The 16,005-nt window shown below is 47.4% G+C and overlaps 7 protein-coding genes across 7 annotated transcripts; 5 read left to right on the forward strand and 2 right to left on the reverse strand.

The window, feature by feature from the left end:
* Nucleotides 1-324: 324 nt before the first annotated feature.
* PGRI_042730 (uncharacterized protein) lies at nucleotides 325-1,631 on the forward strand (the record flags this gene model as incomplete). The annotated part of the gene is made up of 3 exons (XM_040791986.1): nucleotides 325-391; nucleotides 439-504; nucleotides 604-1,631. The coding sequence occupies 3 exons, from the start codon at nucleotides 325-327 to the stop codon at nucleotides 1,629-1,631; spliced, it is 1,161 nt and encodes a 386-aa protein (XP_040643896.1).
* An 800-nt stretch (nucleotides 1,632-2,431) lies between these two features.
* Nucleotides 2,432-2,965, reverse strand: PGRI_042740 (uncharacterized protein; the record flags this gene model as incomplete). Its single annotated transcript, XM_040791987.1, has 1 exon — nucleotides 2,432-2,965. The coding sequence occupies one exon, from the start codon at nucleotides 2,963-2,965 to the stop codon at nucleotides 2,432-2,434; it is 534 nt and encodes a 177-aa protein (XP_040643897.1).
* Nucleotides 2,966-3,731: 766 nt separating this feature from the next.
* PGRI_042750 (putative DnaJ chaperone (Caj1)) lies at nucleotides 3,732-4,537 on the forward strand (the record flags this gene model as incomplete). Its single annotated transcript, XM_040791988.1, has 4 exons — nucleotides 3,732-3,738; nucleotides 3,790-3,801; nucleotides 3,855-3,915; nucleotides 3,964-4,537. 4 exons carry the CDS (start codon nucleotides 3,732-3,734, stop codon nucleotides 4,535-4,537), a joined length of 654 nt encoding a protein of 217 aa, XP_040643898.1.
* Nucleotides 4,538-5,100: 563 nt separating this feature from the next.
* sec53 (phosphomannomutase SEC53) lies at nucleotides 5,101-6,151 on the forward strand (the record flags this gene model as incomplete). The annotated part of the gene is made up of 5 exons (XM_040791989.1): nucleotides 5,101-5,202; nucleotides 5,258-5,320; nucleotides 5,371-5,687; nucleotides 5,767-5,841; nucleotides 5,902-6,151. 5 exons carry the CDS (start codon nucleotides 5,101-5,103, stop codon nucleotides 6,149-6,151), a joined length of 807 nt encoding a protein of 268 aa, XP_040643899.1.
* Nucleotides 6,152-6,506: 355 nt separating this feature from the next.
* PGRI_042770 (CCDC90 family protein) lies at nucleotides 6,507-7,559 on the forward strand (the record flags this gene model as incomplete). The annotated part of the gene is made up of 3 exons (XM_040791990.1): nucleotides 6,507-7,035; nucleotides 7,179-7,443; nucleotides 7,502-7,559. The coding sequence occupies 3 exons, from the start codon at nucleotides 6,507-6,509 to the stop codon at nucleotides 7,557-7,559; spliced, it is 852 nt and encodes a 283-aa protein (XP_040643900.1).
* Nucleotides 7,560-10,149: 2,590 nt separating this feature from the next.
* On the reverse strand, nucleotides 10,150-10,953 carry PGRI_042780 (uncharacterized protein; the record flags this gene model as incomplete). The annotated part of the gene is made up of 5 exons (XM_040791991.1): nucleotides 10,150-10,250; nucleotides 10,311-10,438; nucleotides 10,494-10,620; nucleotides 10,675-10,703; nucleotides 10,757-10,953. The coding sequence occupies 5 exons, from the start codon at nucleotides 10,951-10,953 to the stop codon at nucleotides 10,150-10,152; spliced, it is 582 nt and encodes a 193-aa protein (XP_040643901.1).
* Nucleotides 10,954-12,686: 1,733 nt separating this feature from the next.
* On the forward strand, nucleotides 12,687-15,808 carry PGRI_042790 (uncharacterized protein; the record flags this gene model as incomplete). Its single annotated transcript, XM_040791992.1, has 7 exons — nucleotides 12,687-12,746; nucleotides 12,808-12,913; nucleotides 12,969-14,509; nucleotides 14,577-14,644; nucleotides 14,853-14,996; nucleotides 15,049-15,175; nucleotides 15,239-15,808. 7 exons carry the CDS (start codon nucleotides 12,687-12,689, stop codon nucleotides 15,806-15,808), a joined length of 2,616 nt encoding a protein of 871 aa, XP_040643902.1.
* Between the last annotated feature and the right edge of the window lie 197 nt (nucleotides 15,809-16,005).

Below are 16,005 nucleotides of genomic sequence, written 5' to 3' on the forward strand. Positions count from 1 at the left end.
TAGGTGACTCCAAGGCCCTAGGAAGTGTAGAAAAACAGAAGAGTAAATACATTCTAGATCTCTCACTATATATAGTCTATCTCAGATGCAATTATTCATGCAGAGCCCAACTTACCCCTCTAAAGTAAACTAAAAAAAAAACAGGTAAAATCGCATTTGAAACAGCAAAAAAAAGACAATTCAATTGGGGCCACGTTTGGCTCTTCGCTGTGGATAGACGCCCGACCGCTTTTTTCCTACTCCGTATGTCCTCCACTAACACACAGCCTATTCGTTCAACCCTATACTTCTCCTGGCTTCTGCGGCATTGACCGCTCTATAATAATGAAGCTGTCTGCCATTTTATCGGTCTTCGTCTTCTTCGGCCTCGTTGCTGCTTGGTCCAAAGAAGGTGGGTACTGTTTATCCGGACCTGAACCCCATACTGACATTGAACAGACTATGAGATCTTTGGCCTACAGAATGATGTGGCCACACATGAGGGTGCCAATGTGACGTTCTACGGTACGTGATATCTGGCATTGCTGGTGTCTTTTCTTTTTTCTTTCCTTTATTCCCATTTTCAGGGATACATATCTGACTTCTATACCTGGTCAACTGCAGACCTCCTCGAGATCCGTCCCAATGCCAATCAGGAGCAAATCACCAAGGCATACCGCAAGAAGTCCAGAACCATCCACCCGGATAAGGTCAAGCGCGCCTTCATCGCCAACTACGCAAAGGACAAGAGCAAGGCCAAGTCCAACCAGGGGGTCCATGTCAACAAGGGTCCTACTAAGCGCGAGATTGACGCCGCAGTCAAGGATGCCGATGCCCGCTCTGCCCGTCTGAACCTCGTCGCGAACGTCCTGCGCGGCCCGAACCGTGAGCGCTACGACCACTTCCTCAAGAATGGCTTCCCCCTGTGGAAGGGTACCGGATACTACTACTCTCGTTTCCGTCCTGGTCTGGGCTCCGTGCTGACAGGTCTGTTCCTTGTTTTCGGTGGTGGTGCTCACTACGCTGCGCTGGTCCTTAGCTGGAAGCGCCAGCGCGAGTTTGTGGATCGCTACATTCGCCAGGCCCGCAGAGCCGCCTGGGGCGATGAAATGGGTGTTCGTGGTGTCCCTGGCATCGACTCGGTCGCAGCTGCGCCTGCTCCTGCTCCCGAAGCCGAAGCCGGTGCCGTGGCTGTCAACCGTCGTCAGAAGCGCATGATGGATAAGGAGAACAAGAAGGATAAGAAGGGAGGAGCCCGTGTGAGCGCCCGTGCCTCCTCTGGTACCTCAACCCCCACCGAACAAGTTTCTAGCACTGGCGAGCGGAAGCGCGTCGTTGCTGAGAATGGAAAGACCCTGATTGTCGATTCTATTGGCAATGTGTTCTTGGAGGAGCAGAACGAGGCTGGCGAGCGCCAGGAGTTCCTGCTCGACATTGATCAGATTGAACGCCCTAGCATCCGTCAGACAATGGTCTTCAGACTTCCCATCTGGTGCTTCAATAAGTCCGTTGGTCGGGTGTTGGGAACTGGCGCCACCGAGGAGGAAGTGGATTCTGATGAATCTGAAGAGCCCTTGGTTCAGGAAGCCGAGACCACAGCCACCTCAAACTCCCGCTCCCGGAAGCGTAACAAGCGCTCCCAGCGATCATAGACTTGGGCGGCTGCATTGCTGTAACTCGGGCGTTAGTTGCTTTCTCTCCCTGTGGGATAATCTCAAAAGTTCCCTCGGGTTGCTTTCTATAGAATTCGTGCTCGGACGTTGGCTATACCCAAGTAGAAACCAAAATGTACACATAAATTTTTTTTTCCAAGTTCAAAACTCCAGGGCAATATGATGCAGGTCACCTACTGGCCATTGATACGTGCACGGCCGACAGTTTCAGCGCCATGCCTGTTTGTACAACATATACTCCTTACTTGCAGATCCAGGTCATACGTGTGGCGCTACGGAGTATCCCCGCAAATATCGGTCTGCCACGAAAGTACTCCGTACTGTACTGCAAAGTCTGTGGGTTTATAGGCGGGTCTCTCGTACAAGAGGGACAGTGCGCTTCCGGCTGCAGACACAACTAGTGCGGTGTACAGCTGTCCGACAGTCATATCCACCAGCTTGGGCACCAACTTTTAACTAGTTTAGTATAAATAGAAGACTTCAATGTATCTCGGGACTTGTTTCGAATTTTTCGAGTTTTCAGGCGTTGCACAGCACAAAACAGCAGGTTTTCCAAAGAAATCAATTCTACCGAATTCAAACGGGCCTCCCAGTTCATGACGAAATTGAAAAATGAAAAGCCCCGAGAAAAAAACAGAAATGGGAGTATAAAAGCAAAGAAAAAGAGCAAAAGAAACGTAAGTATATCATCGTGATCGTCATGTGTTGAATTTCAACAAAGCATCGCAAATCGTGGAAAGGACCTCTCAATCAAATCAGCCAGTCCGGGATATCGATGTCTACGCAAACATCTTGGCAATGCTCATGAGACTGCCAATGTTCTCCGAGATACCTCTACCACCGCCGCCGCCCATCATATCACCCATACCACCAGAAGACTTGGAAGCACCACCAAGGGCACTGGTAATAGCATGCGGCAAGCGAATCCCAATCATAGCCAGCAGTTTCGGCAGAACACCGCTAGTCAAGAGCGGCACGATAACCATCATGAAAACCTTCATAGGGTTTCGACGGGCCCAGCGATAAATATCGCGGAACAGACGCTTGATGTCGCGGAGCATGCGCTGCACGAATCCCTCGCGGGGACGGGCCCGTCGCGACGACGATGAGAACGATGAGAAAACAGATGGGCTTGATCGACCTCCTGTTCGGCTTCCGCCTAGTCCGCCGAAGAAAGATGGCGTCGAGCGCGATTGGTGCGTGGAGTAGCCGGATTTGCTGCGTCTGCTGTGTGTGCTGTGGCCGCTAGGCGTGGGTGATGACCGGCGCCGCGATCCTGACGAAGATTTGCTATAACCGTCGAACCAACCCATTGTGGCGGTGTGGTGGTGCTGTTGGAGCTGCTTACGGGTGCGACTTGGTGCACTTGGGCCAGACTGAGGGGTGAAGTGTCTGGTTGAGGACAGGTGGATTGATTGGGATAGATTGGTATAGAGGAAGGTGGGTTTGAGAGGTTGCGTAACAATGCCCCTGATGATCTCTTTGAGACTTTTTTTTGAGCTTCTGTGTGGCAATTGAAAGAGCGAAAAGAGACAGATGCAAGTCAGCCGCTAGCTGCTGCGGAGAAGTGCAATTTGAAGTCTAGGCCGATGTGTGCACCCGCTTTGTGGATTTTCTATGCAGGAAATTTCTTTGACAGCTGGCACAATCGAGATTCTAAGAGGGAATTGTAAATGATGCTGGATGCTAATTTCAGGCGAATCAAACGGGATCTTCAGATTGGTCTGATCAGTCACCCCCTGGTGGAATAAAAGTGGCTGGGGTGTGGCCGGCTGAACTTAGTCTTGAACTGCATTTTGCGATAGACAAAGTACTCCAGATAGTCAAGCAATCCACTCTCGGTAAACATAACTTTCAAAATTATCTTTGAATATGTTGTTGAATGTATAGATGCAGGTTAAAATCAAATATTTAAATATTTGAACCATGGAACCTGATGGGTATTTATGCCTCAGGCGACAACTACGTCACTGCATGTGATGATGCCTTCCATGGAAGACTTTCTCCCAAATTTCTTTCGAGTCTTATCATTAGTCTATTATACATTTTCTCTTGTTGAAAATACAACTAGGTGTGGCCATGACGAGTATGTTGATTTTGTCCTCTCTTACTAAAGTCTATACTAACTCTTGACCAGACCCCGATTACTGTAAGACCTCCACCAACGGCCCAACCAAGACAGTTCCAACTGACACATACCAGACAAGATTTTAGGCATCGCCCAAAATGCCACACAACAACAGATCCGCACAGCATATAAGAGGTGATTACACCACAACTACCCTCAAAACAACCCTCTAACTAAATGTAGGGAATCATTGAAATCCCACCCCGATCGGGTTCCCGTCGACTCTCCAGAGCGACCCTCACGCACTCGGAAATTCCAACAAATTAACGACGCCTACTACACCCTCTCAGACCCGGCGCGACGCCGGGAGTATGATGCTACTCGCGCATACCAGGCAGCCGAGGAGGAAGCCGAAGAGGAAGTCCCACCAACCGGTGGTGGTTTCCCCTGGTCTAGCTTTGGATTCGGTGGAAACCGCGATGAACGTGACAACGACCAGTTTGGCTCCGTCTTTGAGGAGATGCTGCGCGAAGAGGGTCTCGCCGAGGAGAATGAGGGAGAAGGCGGCAGACGGACTCGCCCAACTGGGCGATTCTGGGCACTTGTTGGAGGTGTCAGTGGTGGTGCTATGGGCTTCATTGTTGGCAATATACCTGGTGCGTTGGCTGGCGCTGTTGCGGGTAACCGTATCGGTGCAATCCGTGATGCTAAGGGCAAAAGTGTCTATGAGGTTTTCTTGGACCTTCCAACGCCAGATCGGACGCGGCTCCTGAGTGAACTTGCGGCTAAGGTCTTCCAGACCACTATGGGACGCTGAGTCTGTCTACTTCTGGTTTGCTGAGCGGTTTGGGCGTTGGGGATTTGGGAGCTGCCTCTTACAGGCCTCGGTAGGAATTGGGTTGGGTTTGACTTTCCACTGTACATGTATACATGACGATGGACTACTTAAACAGTAGGAAATACATATCTCAGGTATATAACAATTAGTTAAGGTAATTCTCGAATGCACGTCCATGGATGTTTAACATCTTTGGAATGATTGACCCCTCCGATTCTTATCGATAACAGCCAGGGACAAGACCTCGGGAGTCTAGGTCTTGATGTCGATGCACAACATAGCATAGTCCAGGACAGTATGCGACGTATACAATGTAGATCAATAGTCTGAGTGAGCCATTTGATCTGATGGTCCTTTTCTCTACAACAAAAACCAGTGAGACAGACCAGGTGGCCTTCTCTCCGCTTCTGGGCCCAACCCGTCTTCGCTCTCACCGCTTGCGGTCAGAAGAGGCCCCTCTCTTTGTATTTACTCCCGAGTGCCCGCAATTTTTATCTTTAACAAATTCCTCATTTAAGACTCAATTGAATAATCCCTTCAAAATGACTGAAGCTACCAGTGTTTACCCCTCGTTGGAGGACCGTCCCATCAAGAACACGGTTGTTCTGTTCGATGTTGACGAGACTCTGACCCCCGCGAGACGGGTAGGTTGCAATGAAACTCGCTGCTGTTCAATTATACTAATATATACTACTACAGCATGCCTCGAACGAGATGCTCGAGTTGCTCTCACGATTGCGCCACAAGTGCGCCATTGGATTCGTTCGTCTACTCCCATTCAATCTACCCACCCCGTTCCTAACATGATTCAGGTTGGCGGCTCGAACCTCGTGAAGCAGCAAGAGCAACTTGGATCACCCGCTATCGACGTCACCACTATGTTCGATTTCTGTTTCTCCGAAAATGGTCTGACCGCATTCCGCCTCGGCAAGCCGCTTGCCAGCAACAACTTCATTCAGTGGCTCGGGGAGGACAAGTACCAAGCGCTGGTGGATTTCGTTCTCAAGTACATTGCCAACACCAAGTTGCCCCGCAAGCGCGGTACTTTTATTGAGTTCCGCAATGGCATGGTCAACATTAGCCCCGTTGGACGTAATGCTAGCATTGAAGAGCGTGATGAGTTCGAAGCGTACGTGTTGATTTCGCGTTCACCATGTCAAGGTGATTATGGATAAAAAAACGGGCTGGCTGACTGACTTGCGCTTTAGTTTCGACAAGATCCACAACATCAGAAAGACCCTGGTGGAGCTCTTGAAGAAGGAGTTCCCCGACTACGGCCTCACGTAAGTCTTTGTCCGGCGAAGTGTGCTTTTGATATGGTGCTAATTAATCTACCAATACAGCTACTCTATCGGCGGTCAGATCTCTTTTGATGTCTTCCCCACCGGCTGGGACAAGACTTACTGCCTACAGCACATCGAAGCTGAAAAGGGCATCTCTGGTATTGATTACAAGACCATCCACTTCTTCGGCGACAAGACTTTCGTCGGAGGAAACGATTACGAAATCTACGAAGACCCTCGCACCATTGGACACTCCGTTGATGGTCCTCAAGACACCATCAACCAGCTGAAGAAGCTGTTTGATCTATAGATACCGAGGTTAGATAACAAGCAGCCGAAAAGGCATGGATTTGTGATAGCGTTTACATGTCAAGTCTGATTTGGACATTTTCTGAAAACAGCCTTAGTTAATGATCGATCAAATAATCCTCTAATTGCATGGAATGGGAATAATAACTCTATAAAATAGCCAATGCGGGTAATGCGGGCACTGGGGCCGGGAAACTCCAGGGCTGGAAGCGTCCACACGTCGATCTTTCCGATCCCCTTAGTCATCCCGACCATTTCACCTAGGCCCCGAAATAAGGGCTTCCATGCTTCCTTTTTCTGCGTCACTCTTGATCGGTTTAAAGTGCACTTAATTATCCGTTTGCCCAGTCCTTGATATGGCGCCTCAAAAACATGTCGCGGATGTTCCGCGCAATATCCTTCCCCGCCTGACTTGGAACAGCTCTTCCTCGCGTCCATCCGTTACTATCACCCATCATTCTGCACTTGCAACAAATCAAAAACGACCACTTCCACGGGCCTGGAGTCCTTCAAAACGACGATTCCATTCACTAAGCCCACCTGCCCAGTCCTCCCGGCCCATCTCCACATCCACCCGAGATGCTATCTCCGAATACCTCGTTTCCCGAGGAACCTCTATAATCACGCCGGCGACACCCACAACCCAGCGCGGCAATCCGATCCGACACAATGGCGTCTATGTGGCTACCTTTCACCCCGCTCGTCGCGCCTTCCATGCGACACCAGTTCGGCCCCGCGATCATCACTTTGATACCCTGAAATTCGTCAAGCGTCTACAGGCAGAAGGCTTCAGCGAAGAGCAGTCCGTAGCAATGATGCGGGTACTGAACGATATTATTCAAGAATCAATCCAGAATCTGACCAGGACAATGGTCCTCCGAGAAGGTATGTGAAAGCAGCTATAGCGCATCATGGCTTTATATTGCTTGTCGGGAATCTAACGGGAAACGCTTTGCTAGACTCGGAGAGATCGACATATACACAAAAAGTGGACTTTGCCAAATTGCGTTCTGAACTACTCAACGCAGATTCAACTGAGGCACAGTTAACCCGCTCATCGCACGAGAAGATCGCAGCAGACCTCGCTAAACTCAACTCGCGACTCCGGGATGAGATTGGACGAACACAAGCGTCCGTCCGGTTAGATCTGAACCTGGAGAAGGGTCGGATTCGCGAGGAAGCAAATAGCCAGGAAATGCGTATCAAGGAGACTGAAACGCGAATTGAGCAGGAGGTTGCTGGATTAAGGGAACGAGTTGAGGCTGTCAAGTTCTCGACTTTGCAGTGGCTTATGTATGATCCCCGAACTATCTCGACGTGCGAGCTTATGCTGACTTTCTTTTTCTTCCAGGGGTGTCTGTACCGGTACTGCGGCCCTTATTCTTGGTGCGTGGCGCTTGTTTATGTGATTGGGGCAAAAGTCTGCATTGGATATGGAGTGATTGTTTTTGGCTTTTACATGGGACATTTGATGTCTTGCAACTTCTCTTTCTTTTTGTATAATACTCTCCCCCACTCGTCTAACTGTTTTATGTTGGTCTATATGCACCTATATACACCGGATTTTGTCCGCCGGGTGGGGTTTTCCTATCTGGGCTGCCGCCGCTTTAATAAGGGCGATCAGGCTCAAGCCCACTGAGTAAATATCTGCATGGGCTCATGCTTAGTGATCTGGTCAGTGCAGTCATGTGATCAATAAGTGGCCAATCATGAGTGCTCAGTGATCGCCTAGTCGTGGATCAGTGCTTACTAGCACGTAAAAGAGAATCGTTGATAGCAAAGCTGATTATATCTTAGCTTCACTGTAGACCCAGAGGATGGATTTGAAGATTCTAAAACCGTTGAAGGTTACTTGCCTCTAAGCTATAAAATGGTAATAGAGTTTATTCGCAATATATCATTTCCCATAGCTTTCCTCATAACCTTCCCCGCCAAGATATGGCAAATGGCTGATTACATAGCCGATCAACCTCTTCAAGAAACACCCTCATGGCGCCTCTACCACCTATCAGAATGTCTCGAGGAACATAGTATCAGACACTGTATCGCTGGTGATGCTATTATTGCGACTCTCGGCTATCCGTTGGTCATTTGCGACTTTTATCTTGCGATCGCAGACAGCCAACTTGAAGATGCCTTCACCATCGTTCTTCAGCAGGGATTCCAGGTTTCCCGCGGCCGTGATGTATATGTGGATAAGGATGCCACGGTTAACCCCCTAGGTTGGCCAGGATACAGACTGGTGATGCCTTCTGCATCTCTATTCGCCCCCGGGGTTATGCTTGTTCCCTCGAGTTTCTGGCATATGGATCTCTCGGAATCGAGTTTCTTGACGAACACATTCTTGCATACTACTACACGATGTCGATTTCCAAAGCGGTTGTTCTATTTGGATGGTAAGCTATAGCGTGGACGCCTCTTTCAATTTCATCTTCCTTGGTTTCAGTCTTTCTTAGAGTCCTAGTCATGTACTAATCTTCTCTTAAAATCTTAGCTCTGATCGATGTTATTGTCGAAGACGCATTGAAACCCGGCGGCAACCAACGCCTATCTGGGTATTTTATAATGCAGTATCACTATCTAGTCGCCTGTCTCTCTCCGGGTACTCTTAGTCTGTCACCGGAGAATCAATTCTTTGTGGACTTATACGGTCGACTCCTTCCGCCAAAAACCCGGGAAACAGTCTGTTTGAATCGGCAGCGGATCCGACAGGGTCTGATGAACGTTGAGGAGGCATGGAAGTCAATCCCAAGAAGAGCTCTGCTATTTGAAGAGATGCACCGTAAAGCTCTGAATCATCGCTAGTGTATTACTCGGACCAGCGATAGCTAATAGATTTTGGTCTTGTTTGTTCTAGATATGAGGCTTAAGTCTAATCATAATGGAAATTGATGGACATGGACTTGAATATCATGAAGGGGCCCAGCTATTTTATATCTTGATTTATTACCTTCGTCCTAGTGCAAGGCAGCCTATTGATAATTACGGCGATATAAGAATGTACTCTCCCAGGAGCTCTGACCAGATTGAATGACCTCGGCTTCCTGGGAGCTGTAACGGGTATTTTTGAAGGGTCTACTAGGATACATGATAAATAGGGAACATATGGTGTAATGTATCAACATAGCTTACCTGGCTCTCTTGAACACCAAATTATCCATTCCTTCGGAACAACCAAAGTCAGCCAAAGCACAATAATGAGGCTAAAAAATCTCCCGGGTAATTCGGTTTTGGGCAGTAAGGCTAATACATCTTATTTGTTTACTATGTCTTGCAAAATTGGAGGACCAGACCCTCCTTAAGTAAAAAAGAAAAACTATCAAAAAGCCGTTGAAACGGCTTTTAGAGGCTCTCTAGTTATTCTTAACGACTACAACTAACGTATGGTGTGATCTGAGAGTAATTTAGGTGCATAAGTTATTCGGCACCTTTCGCTAGTCTCGATAAAGAAATTGTTTAATTATGTTTGATTGTGCTGTGTTATGGTGGCCAAGGATTGAGAATTTGCCAGGCTTCACTATAAATGAGCAACGAGACGCTGAAGCTTGATATATGTGGCACAGTAGACGGGCGGTAATTTGTATAGGTCAACGTCTCACCATCCGAAGACTATCAGCGAGAGATGATTAGATTAGTTTTACACTCGCTTTCACTCACTTGCAGTGCCGGTGTACTGAGGAAACCAATCGCTCACTATTTTAGAAGCCTAGCTCTATTTTGAGTAGACCATTCAAATGCTGGCTGTTATGACGTGAATAACTTTTCTCCGGTCTCTCGTATGCAGAGAACAATATGTTATGGATAAAAGAGTGTATTGGTACGAGAGAGTCGTAGCGAAGAATCAGATACAAGGTATGAAAGATTGAAATATAACCAGAGCAAGTATAGAATGATGCCGCTGAAGCTTCCCCCCGAAGTCCATTACAATGAAAAATAGAAACCCTCACTCAACATATGCAGCTGGTATCCAACCATCGTCTGTGACCGCTTCAGCTCTATCTAAATAGCAGTGACACTGACCCAGAAGCGAGTATCGTCAGTCTGATACTTGGGGTCACTCTCAATCTGCTCCTGGATCCAAGCAACGCCCTCCATGTATGCTGTCCCTAGTGTTAGTCGAGTAATTCATGAAATACAGAATCACCTCGGGATAAACTCACTCTTAATATCAGCTGTACCGGGGTTCTGAACACCTGTTGCTCCATTGCGGTGGCCGCTAAACCAGATTTCATACCCGTAGTGCTCCTCTCCTTCGTGGCGAGCTTTGATGTCCTTGCCGAGATCAGAGCTAGCGGTGTATTAGCTATGACATATCTAGACGTGCAAGTCATGCTAGAACTCACTTGAGAATGGCACCGTCCTTGACCTGTTCTGTGGTCTCGTTAAGGAACTCAGATGCAGAAGTTCTCAACATGAACCAATTCTGCTTGAAGATTCCGAAGTTCGTGCCATCGCCTGTCTTTCCATCACCTGTAGGTATAGGTGTTAGCACTACCGGTCCTACGGGTCAAACCTCAGACATACCATAGGTGTAATTGGTGGTCATGGTGTTTCTAGTACTTGTAAGCTGGTGTATCAGGTATGCAGAGTAGAAGAATGAACTAACGTCTCCAGCATCGCAATAGCCAAGTCACGAGTGTTGCCGCCAGCGCCCAATATCGCCTTCTTACGGTCTGCGAGTCCGGGATAAACGTGACTACCTCTATCAGCACGGATCGAGACCTTCTTGAAGTCTGTCACCGGAGATGATGCGACTAGCGCCGACAGGAGTGCAATAGAAGAGAAAAGAGATAGGAGCTGCATCTTGCAATGATGATGAATTTGTTTGATAGTTGGTTCAAATGATGGAATTGGAATGCAGAAGACAAGTTGGGGTCTATGGCTCCCTTTTATAAGAGTTGGTTAGAACATATTCATAGCTCAGACAACAGCGATGGCATAACCCAGATGATGGTGCTTCCTCTCCATCCGTGTGTAAATTGGAAAAGATCGTCTTGTTTCGAATATTCCTCTACTGTATCCTAAGGGATTTACGGAGTCCATGCCTACTTGGTGAAGCTACTAGACTACGCACCCTATGCAAATCTTTTCTCAGTCAAGACAGGAGTTTCGCGTACTGTTTCGGTTTTAACATCTCTAATCACAGCTCAATTGGGAATCAGGAGATTGTTTCACACGTTAAGTTGGAAGTGGGCAACTGAGACAACTGTTAACCTGAGGCACATATTTGTGGAACTGTGGAGTACATATATGATAAGTGAATTTAGAGAATTGTGGCTTATAGCTAAGGAAGCTTCTACAGTCGGATTCCCCACTTGTATGCACCCTTCCGCCTCCTACGTGCTTAAATAGGCAATCTGAAGGATCAAAACGGGATACTCCGTGACCTTGTTGGGTGATCTACACCGTAGTGGGGAGGAACGGTATGATCGACAGTTTCATCCCCTATAGACATTGTATCAAGATCAGAGAAGTGTTTCCTGTTCACCATAGTCTCATATCTCGGCAAAGTTGAAACTAATGATTGACCTCGCCCTGCATTTGATAATAGTCCTTGACTGTGTATCGCCAGCTAGTGAGCGTGGAGTGATACTGTATAGTTCATGTCGTGACACTTAAGATATCATGTATTCACAGTCTATTCAGGGGCGCTTTGCGGACGGTCAAAGCTTTCTATTTCTACAGAGTAGTGTGGTCAATACCAAGAACTAGATGATGGTCCCGGGATGCTAGTGCACCTGGGTACCTAAGATGCTTAGGTACGGCTCCACCTGGTAAGCCGACCACAACCCAGGGGCTCGGCGCTAGTGCAAAATGCTTACTCCGTAGAAGGCCCAGAATTATTGTCGGTGATATCATTAATCTGGAGGATGCACTAGAAGCAGGTGTAAGAGAGATACCTGTTTACAGAGGTCATAATAGACTTTGGCCTGTGAGGCTAGAGTGAGGTTATCACTTAATTACGTCCATGATAGTAATATATTGGGATTTACAATATATATAATATAGTTGTTCACGAGGAACAGAAGTCGGGGCGATGGAGATATGCATCTATATTACCACTTTTCATTAAGACCTGTTGATATCTTGTTATTTCACATATTCGACCTGTCTTAATTCAAATCTTAGACCAAAAGACAGTATGGCATCATCTGGGTAGTGAGGGGGTTAGGGCTGTCGGAAGTCCGACGTACCTTCCCCTCTTTATCTTCAGGGGTCAGGTACTTGCTTCAACCGCTAATGGACCCCAAATCCTTAATGGAATATTATTTTACCCGAGGGCTGTTATCTGTTCTCTTTCTCTGGCTTGTGATTACATTTTGCAATGTGTTTAAATCGCATCGCAGATCTTTGGATCGATCTTCGGTTTCGGTACTCAGTCAAGAACCACTGAAGTCCCAAGAGACTTACACAGCTGCAAATACAGTTTGGTCTATCGATCATTCCAATTTTAAATCGAGTGTGAGAGACATCCGCAGCAAACTGGAAAGAGTCAATCCAAGCTCCGGACTAGCGATTATGGTCCTGATCGCCATATGTGGGTTGTTGCTTTTGGGGAACCTCCCATCGACTTCCTCGCTTCAGAGTGGATTGCAGTCTATGGTTGGCTTTTCATACCTGACGCCTAGCTCGACTGATTTGCAAGATTTTTTTCAGCTCTACCAACCAATATCGCTTGCCTCCGGTGGAAATGACAACTGCAATGTCGAGATACTGCTCATGGATCATGTCTTTGGGGCCAGTTATGGAGCACCGTATGTTGGTAAGAGGTCTGGAAAGTTGTTTCGACTTGTGATCTAATCTTGAAACTTATCTAGGCGATTATGAGCCCCCACACTGCGACTTTGATACTGTGCGAATCAATCTCACGGTTACCTCTCGTGGAAAGCAGTATGACCGCTTGGCACTCATGTATCTTGGGGATCATGAAGTGTTTCGGACTTCAACGGCAGAGCCGACAGCCAATGGAATTGTCTGGACATATATCAAAGAAATGTCGCAGTACAACTCGCTATGGAGGAGTCCCCAGAAGCTGATATTTGACTTGGGAAATATCATTAATGATGTTTACACCGGCACGTTCAATGCCACATTAACGGCGCATTTCTCTACAGGGCAGAATTCCAAGACTGCGGATCTGATTCTTCCAATCTCTGCTAGAAAGTCAGCATCAGACTCCTCAAGCGCCTTTATACTCCCCACAGACAACACAACTGTCAAGTACGAGATCCCTGCTGCGGCATCGCGTGCTGTTGTGTCAATATCGGCATGTGGACAATCAGAAGAAGAGTTCTGGTGGTCCAACGTCTTGTCTGAGGATACGCAGGACTTTGAAAGCACTGTTGGCAGGCTATATGGGTACACTCCTTTCCGTGAAGTTCAGCTCTATATCGATGGAATCCTTGCTGGGCTTGTCTGGCCATTCCCTGTTATATTCACTGGAGGCGTAGCTCCTGGATTCTGGCGTCCGGTTGTTGGAATCGATGCATTTGATCTTCGACAGCCGGAGATTGACATTTCCCCATTTCTTCCCATGATCCAAGATGGGGGAAAACATTCGTTTGAGATCCGGGTGACTGGACTCAACGTCTCGGCAGATGGGATTGCCACATTTGCAGATACTGTGGGTTCATATTGGGTCGTCACAGGAAATATTTTCATATATCTCGATGATAACAGCTCAGCCTCTAAAGCTATTGCCACTGGTGACAGCGATGTGCCTACAGTGGAAGCTCCCTTGCCAGCGTTTGCTGTGACTCGGAACCTTATCCACAATGACACTGGGGGAAATGATTCCTTGTCATACTCTGTGGTTGTCGAGCGAGTCTTCAGTGCAACCTCTTCTCTATACTCGTGGTCTCAGAGACTATCATTCTCTAACCATGGTCTCCTCAACCAGCAAGGATACAGCCAAGCTAACAGACAAGTCACAACAGGGAATAATACTATAACCGAGCTCGGAGATACACCCATCTCACACAGCATCGCATTCCAGTACCCCCTGGTTGTTAATGCAATTTATGGTATCGCCTCAAATGGGATGACTATTGACTCTTGGATGAAGAGAGGTCTCGATTTTGAGGCAACAGGAGGGCTCGGTATTTCCACTTATACCTTGACCTTGGGACCATCATATCTACACACAACTCAGTCTGGGACGGCGCAATATAAATCCGTCGCTGATGGAAAGTCGAGCTCTTGGGGCGATACCATCAATCTGTTTGACAGTCAGATGAATGGACGATCGTACCACCGATCCGTTCATGCAATTAACGGTACCGTTGTACACGACACCGATCCTAAAGGCAAGAACTGGCCTTCTTCTCCACGTGATGATGGAGATATTGGGAGAGACAGTGTGAGGGCGATAATTGGAAAGGGACCTGGAGCTCTTATAACTTAGGCAGAATGACATAATATGAAAGGGTCCCGGCGGCGGGAATGTGGGCAACCTGGGGAGGGAGGTAGGCGATATCCCGTTTGGGACACGGAGGTACATAGGATACAACGCGTCATGATAGAGTATCATGACTAGTAGTGAGTTATGATACAACAGGAAATTCAAGGATTGTTTTCTGAAAAGATAAGCCGAATTTGGAGACGAGACTCCTAGATAATCAGTTACCTGTTTCGGCATTTCAGTCCTTTTGGAGCATGAAAGAATCTGCCATGTGAGCTGCTCATCGTTCTTACCCCAACAGGTTTGAATCCTTATTTTCCCTTCTTCACATATTTTACCCCGTCTCATCCCCTTCGCGTCAGTACTCATTGCGACGCGCCTTTGCAATGGAAGTTCCTACTTACAGCGTCGAGGGTACCGATCGGTTGGTCCACCGATTGGCGGAGTAAGTTCATGATCCTACATACTGTATAAACAAGGGGACTGACGAGAGACAGAATTTATCCCACAGGCATGTTCTCCGATTTCACAATTTACACCGCGGACCAAACCTTGATGGTGCACAGACTCGTGATCTGCAGTCGCTCTGAGGCTTTTGGCAGATACCTCGCTAATATTCCCAATGTAAGACTCCCAAAATCCCAAGCACTTATTATCCACGGGCTTAGCTTACATTGGTGATTACAGGACAGCAAGCAGGCCCATGAGTTCGAAATTAAGAACGAGCATCCACGAGTCGTCGAAGCCATGATACGATCGTTCTACGGACTAAACTACGACATCAACAATTTCCAGCTACAAATGTGTCCCATGTTGTTCAATGTCAAGGTATACTCCCTTGCCAACAAATTCGAGGTGGAATACCTCAAGATCCAAGCAAAGTTAACCTTCGTCAATGTCGCTCAAGATAATTGGAACTCAGACGAATTCTTGACGGCTGCGTTTGAAGCATACACAACAACACCGAAGTCGGATCGAGGTCTCCGGGATGTGGTCGTCGCCATTTGTCAGAAGTACAGGAAGGATCTGCGCCTGAAGAAAGGGTTCGAGAAACTGCTAGAAGAAACTCCAGGACTTGCTACCGATGTCGTGCTGCTTTCTCACAGTTGGCTGCCTCAGCCTGCTTCTGAAAGGGTTCGTATCGTTCAGTCTTTCTCTTGTCTTTCTTGTTTTGCGAAATGGCAGGTCCAGGTCGGGATGGTAGAGGACTTTCTTGAGTGCCCGTTCTGCCATGAAAATAAAATCGGGGCATTCTAGTCTGACTTGCTGAATTTTCAAGGACTTTCTCTTGCTTGGAGATACTATGGTTCTTTCTGATGTTAGTAGGAGCATTTAGCGCAAACAGAGACATGTTACGCATCTTCCAGTTGTGAATAAACAGTTCTTGTTCGAGAATACGGGCCTTAAATAATATATTTGCCTAAATGGGCTCGGGGCTATTATATTAGTATGAT

Source organism: Penicillium griseofulvum (assembly GCF_001561935.1).
Source record: "Penicillium griseofulvum strain PG3 chromosome Unknown contig_89, whole genome shotgun sequence".
In the NCBI taxonomy this organism is placed as follows: Eukaryota; Fungi; Ascomycota; class Eurotiomycetes; order Eurotiales; family Aspergillaceae; genus Penicillium; species Penicillium griseofulvum.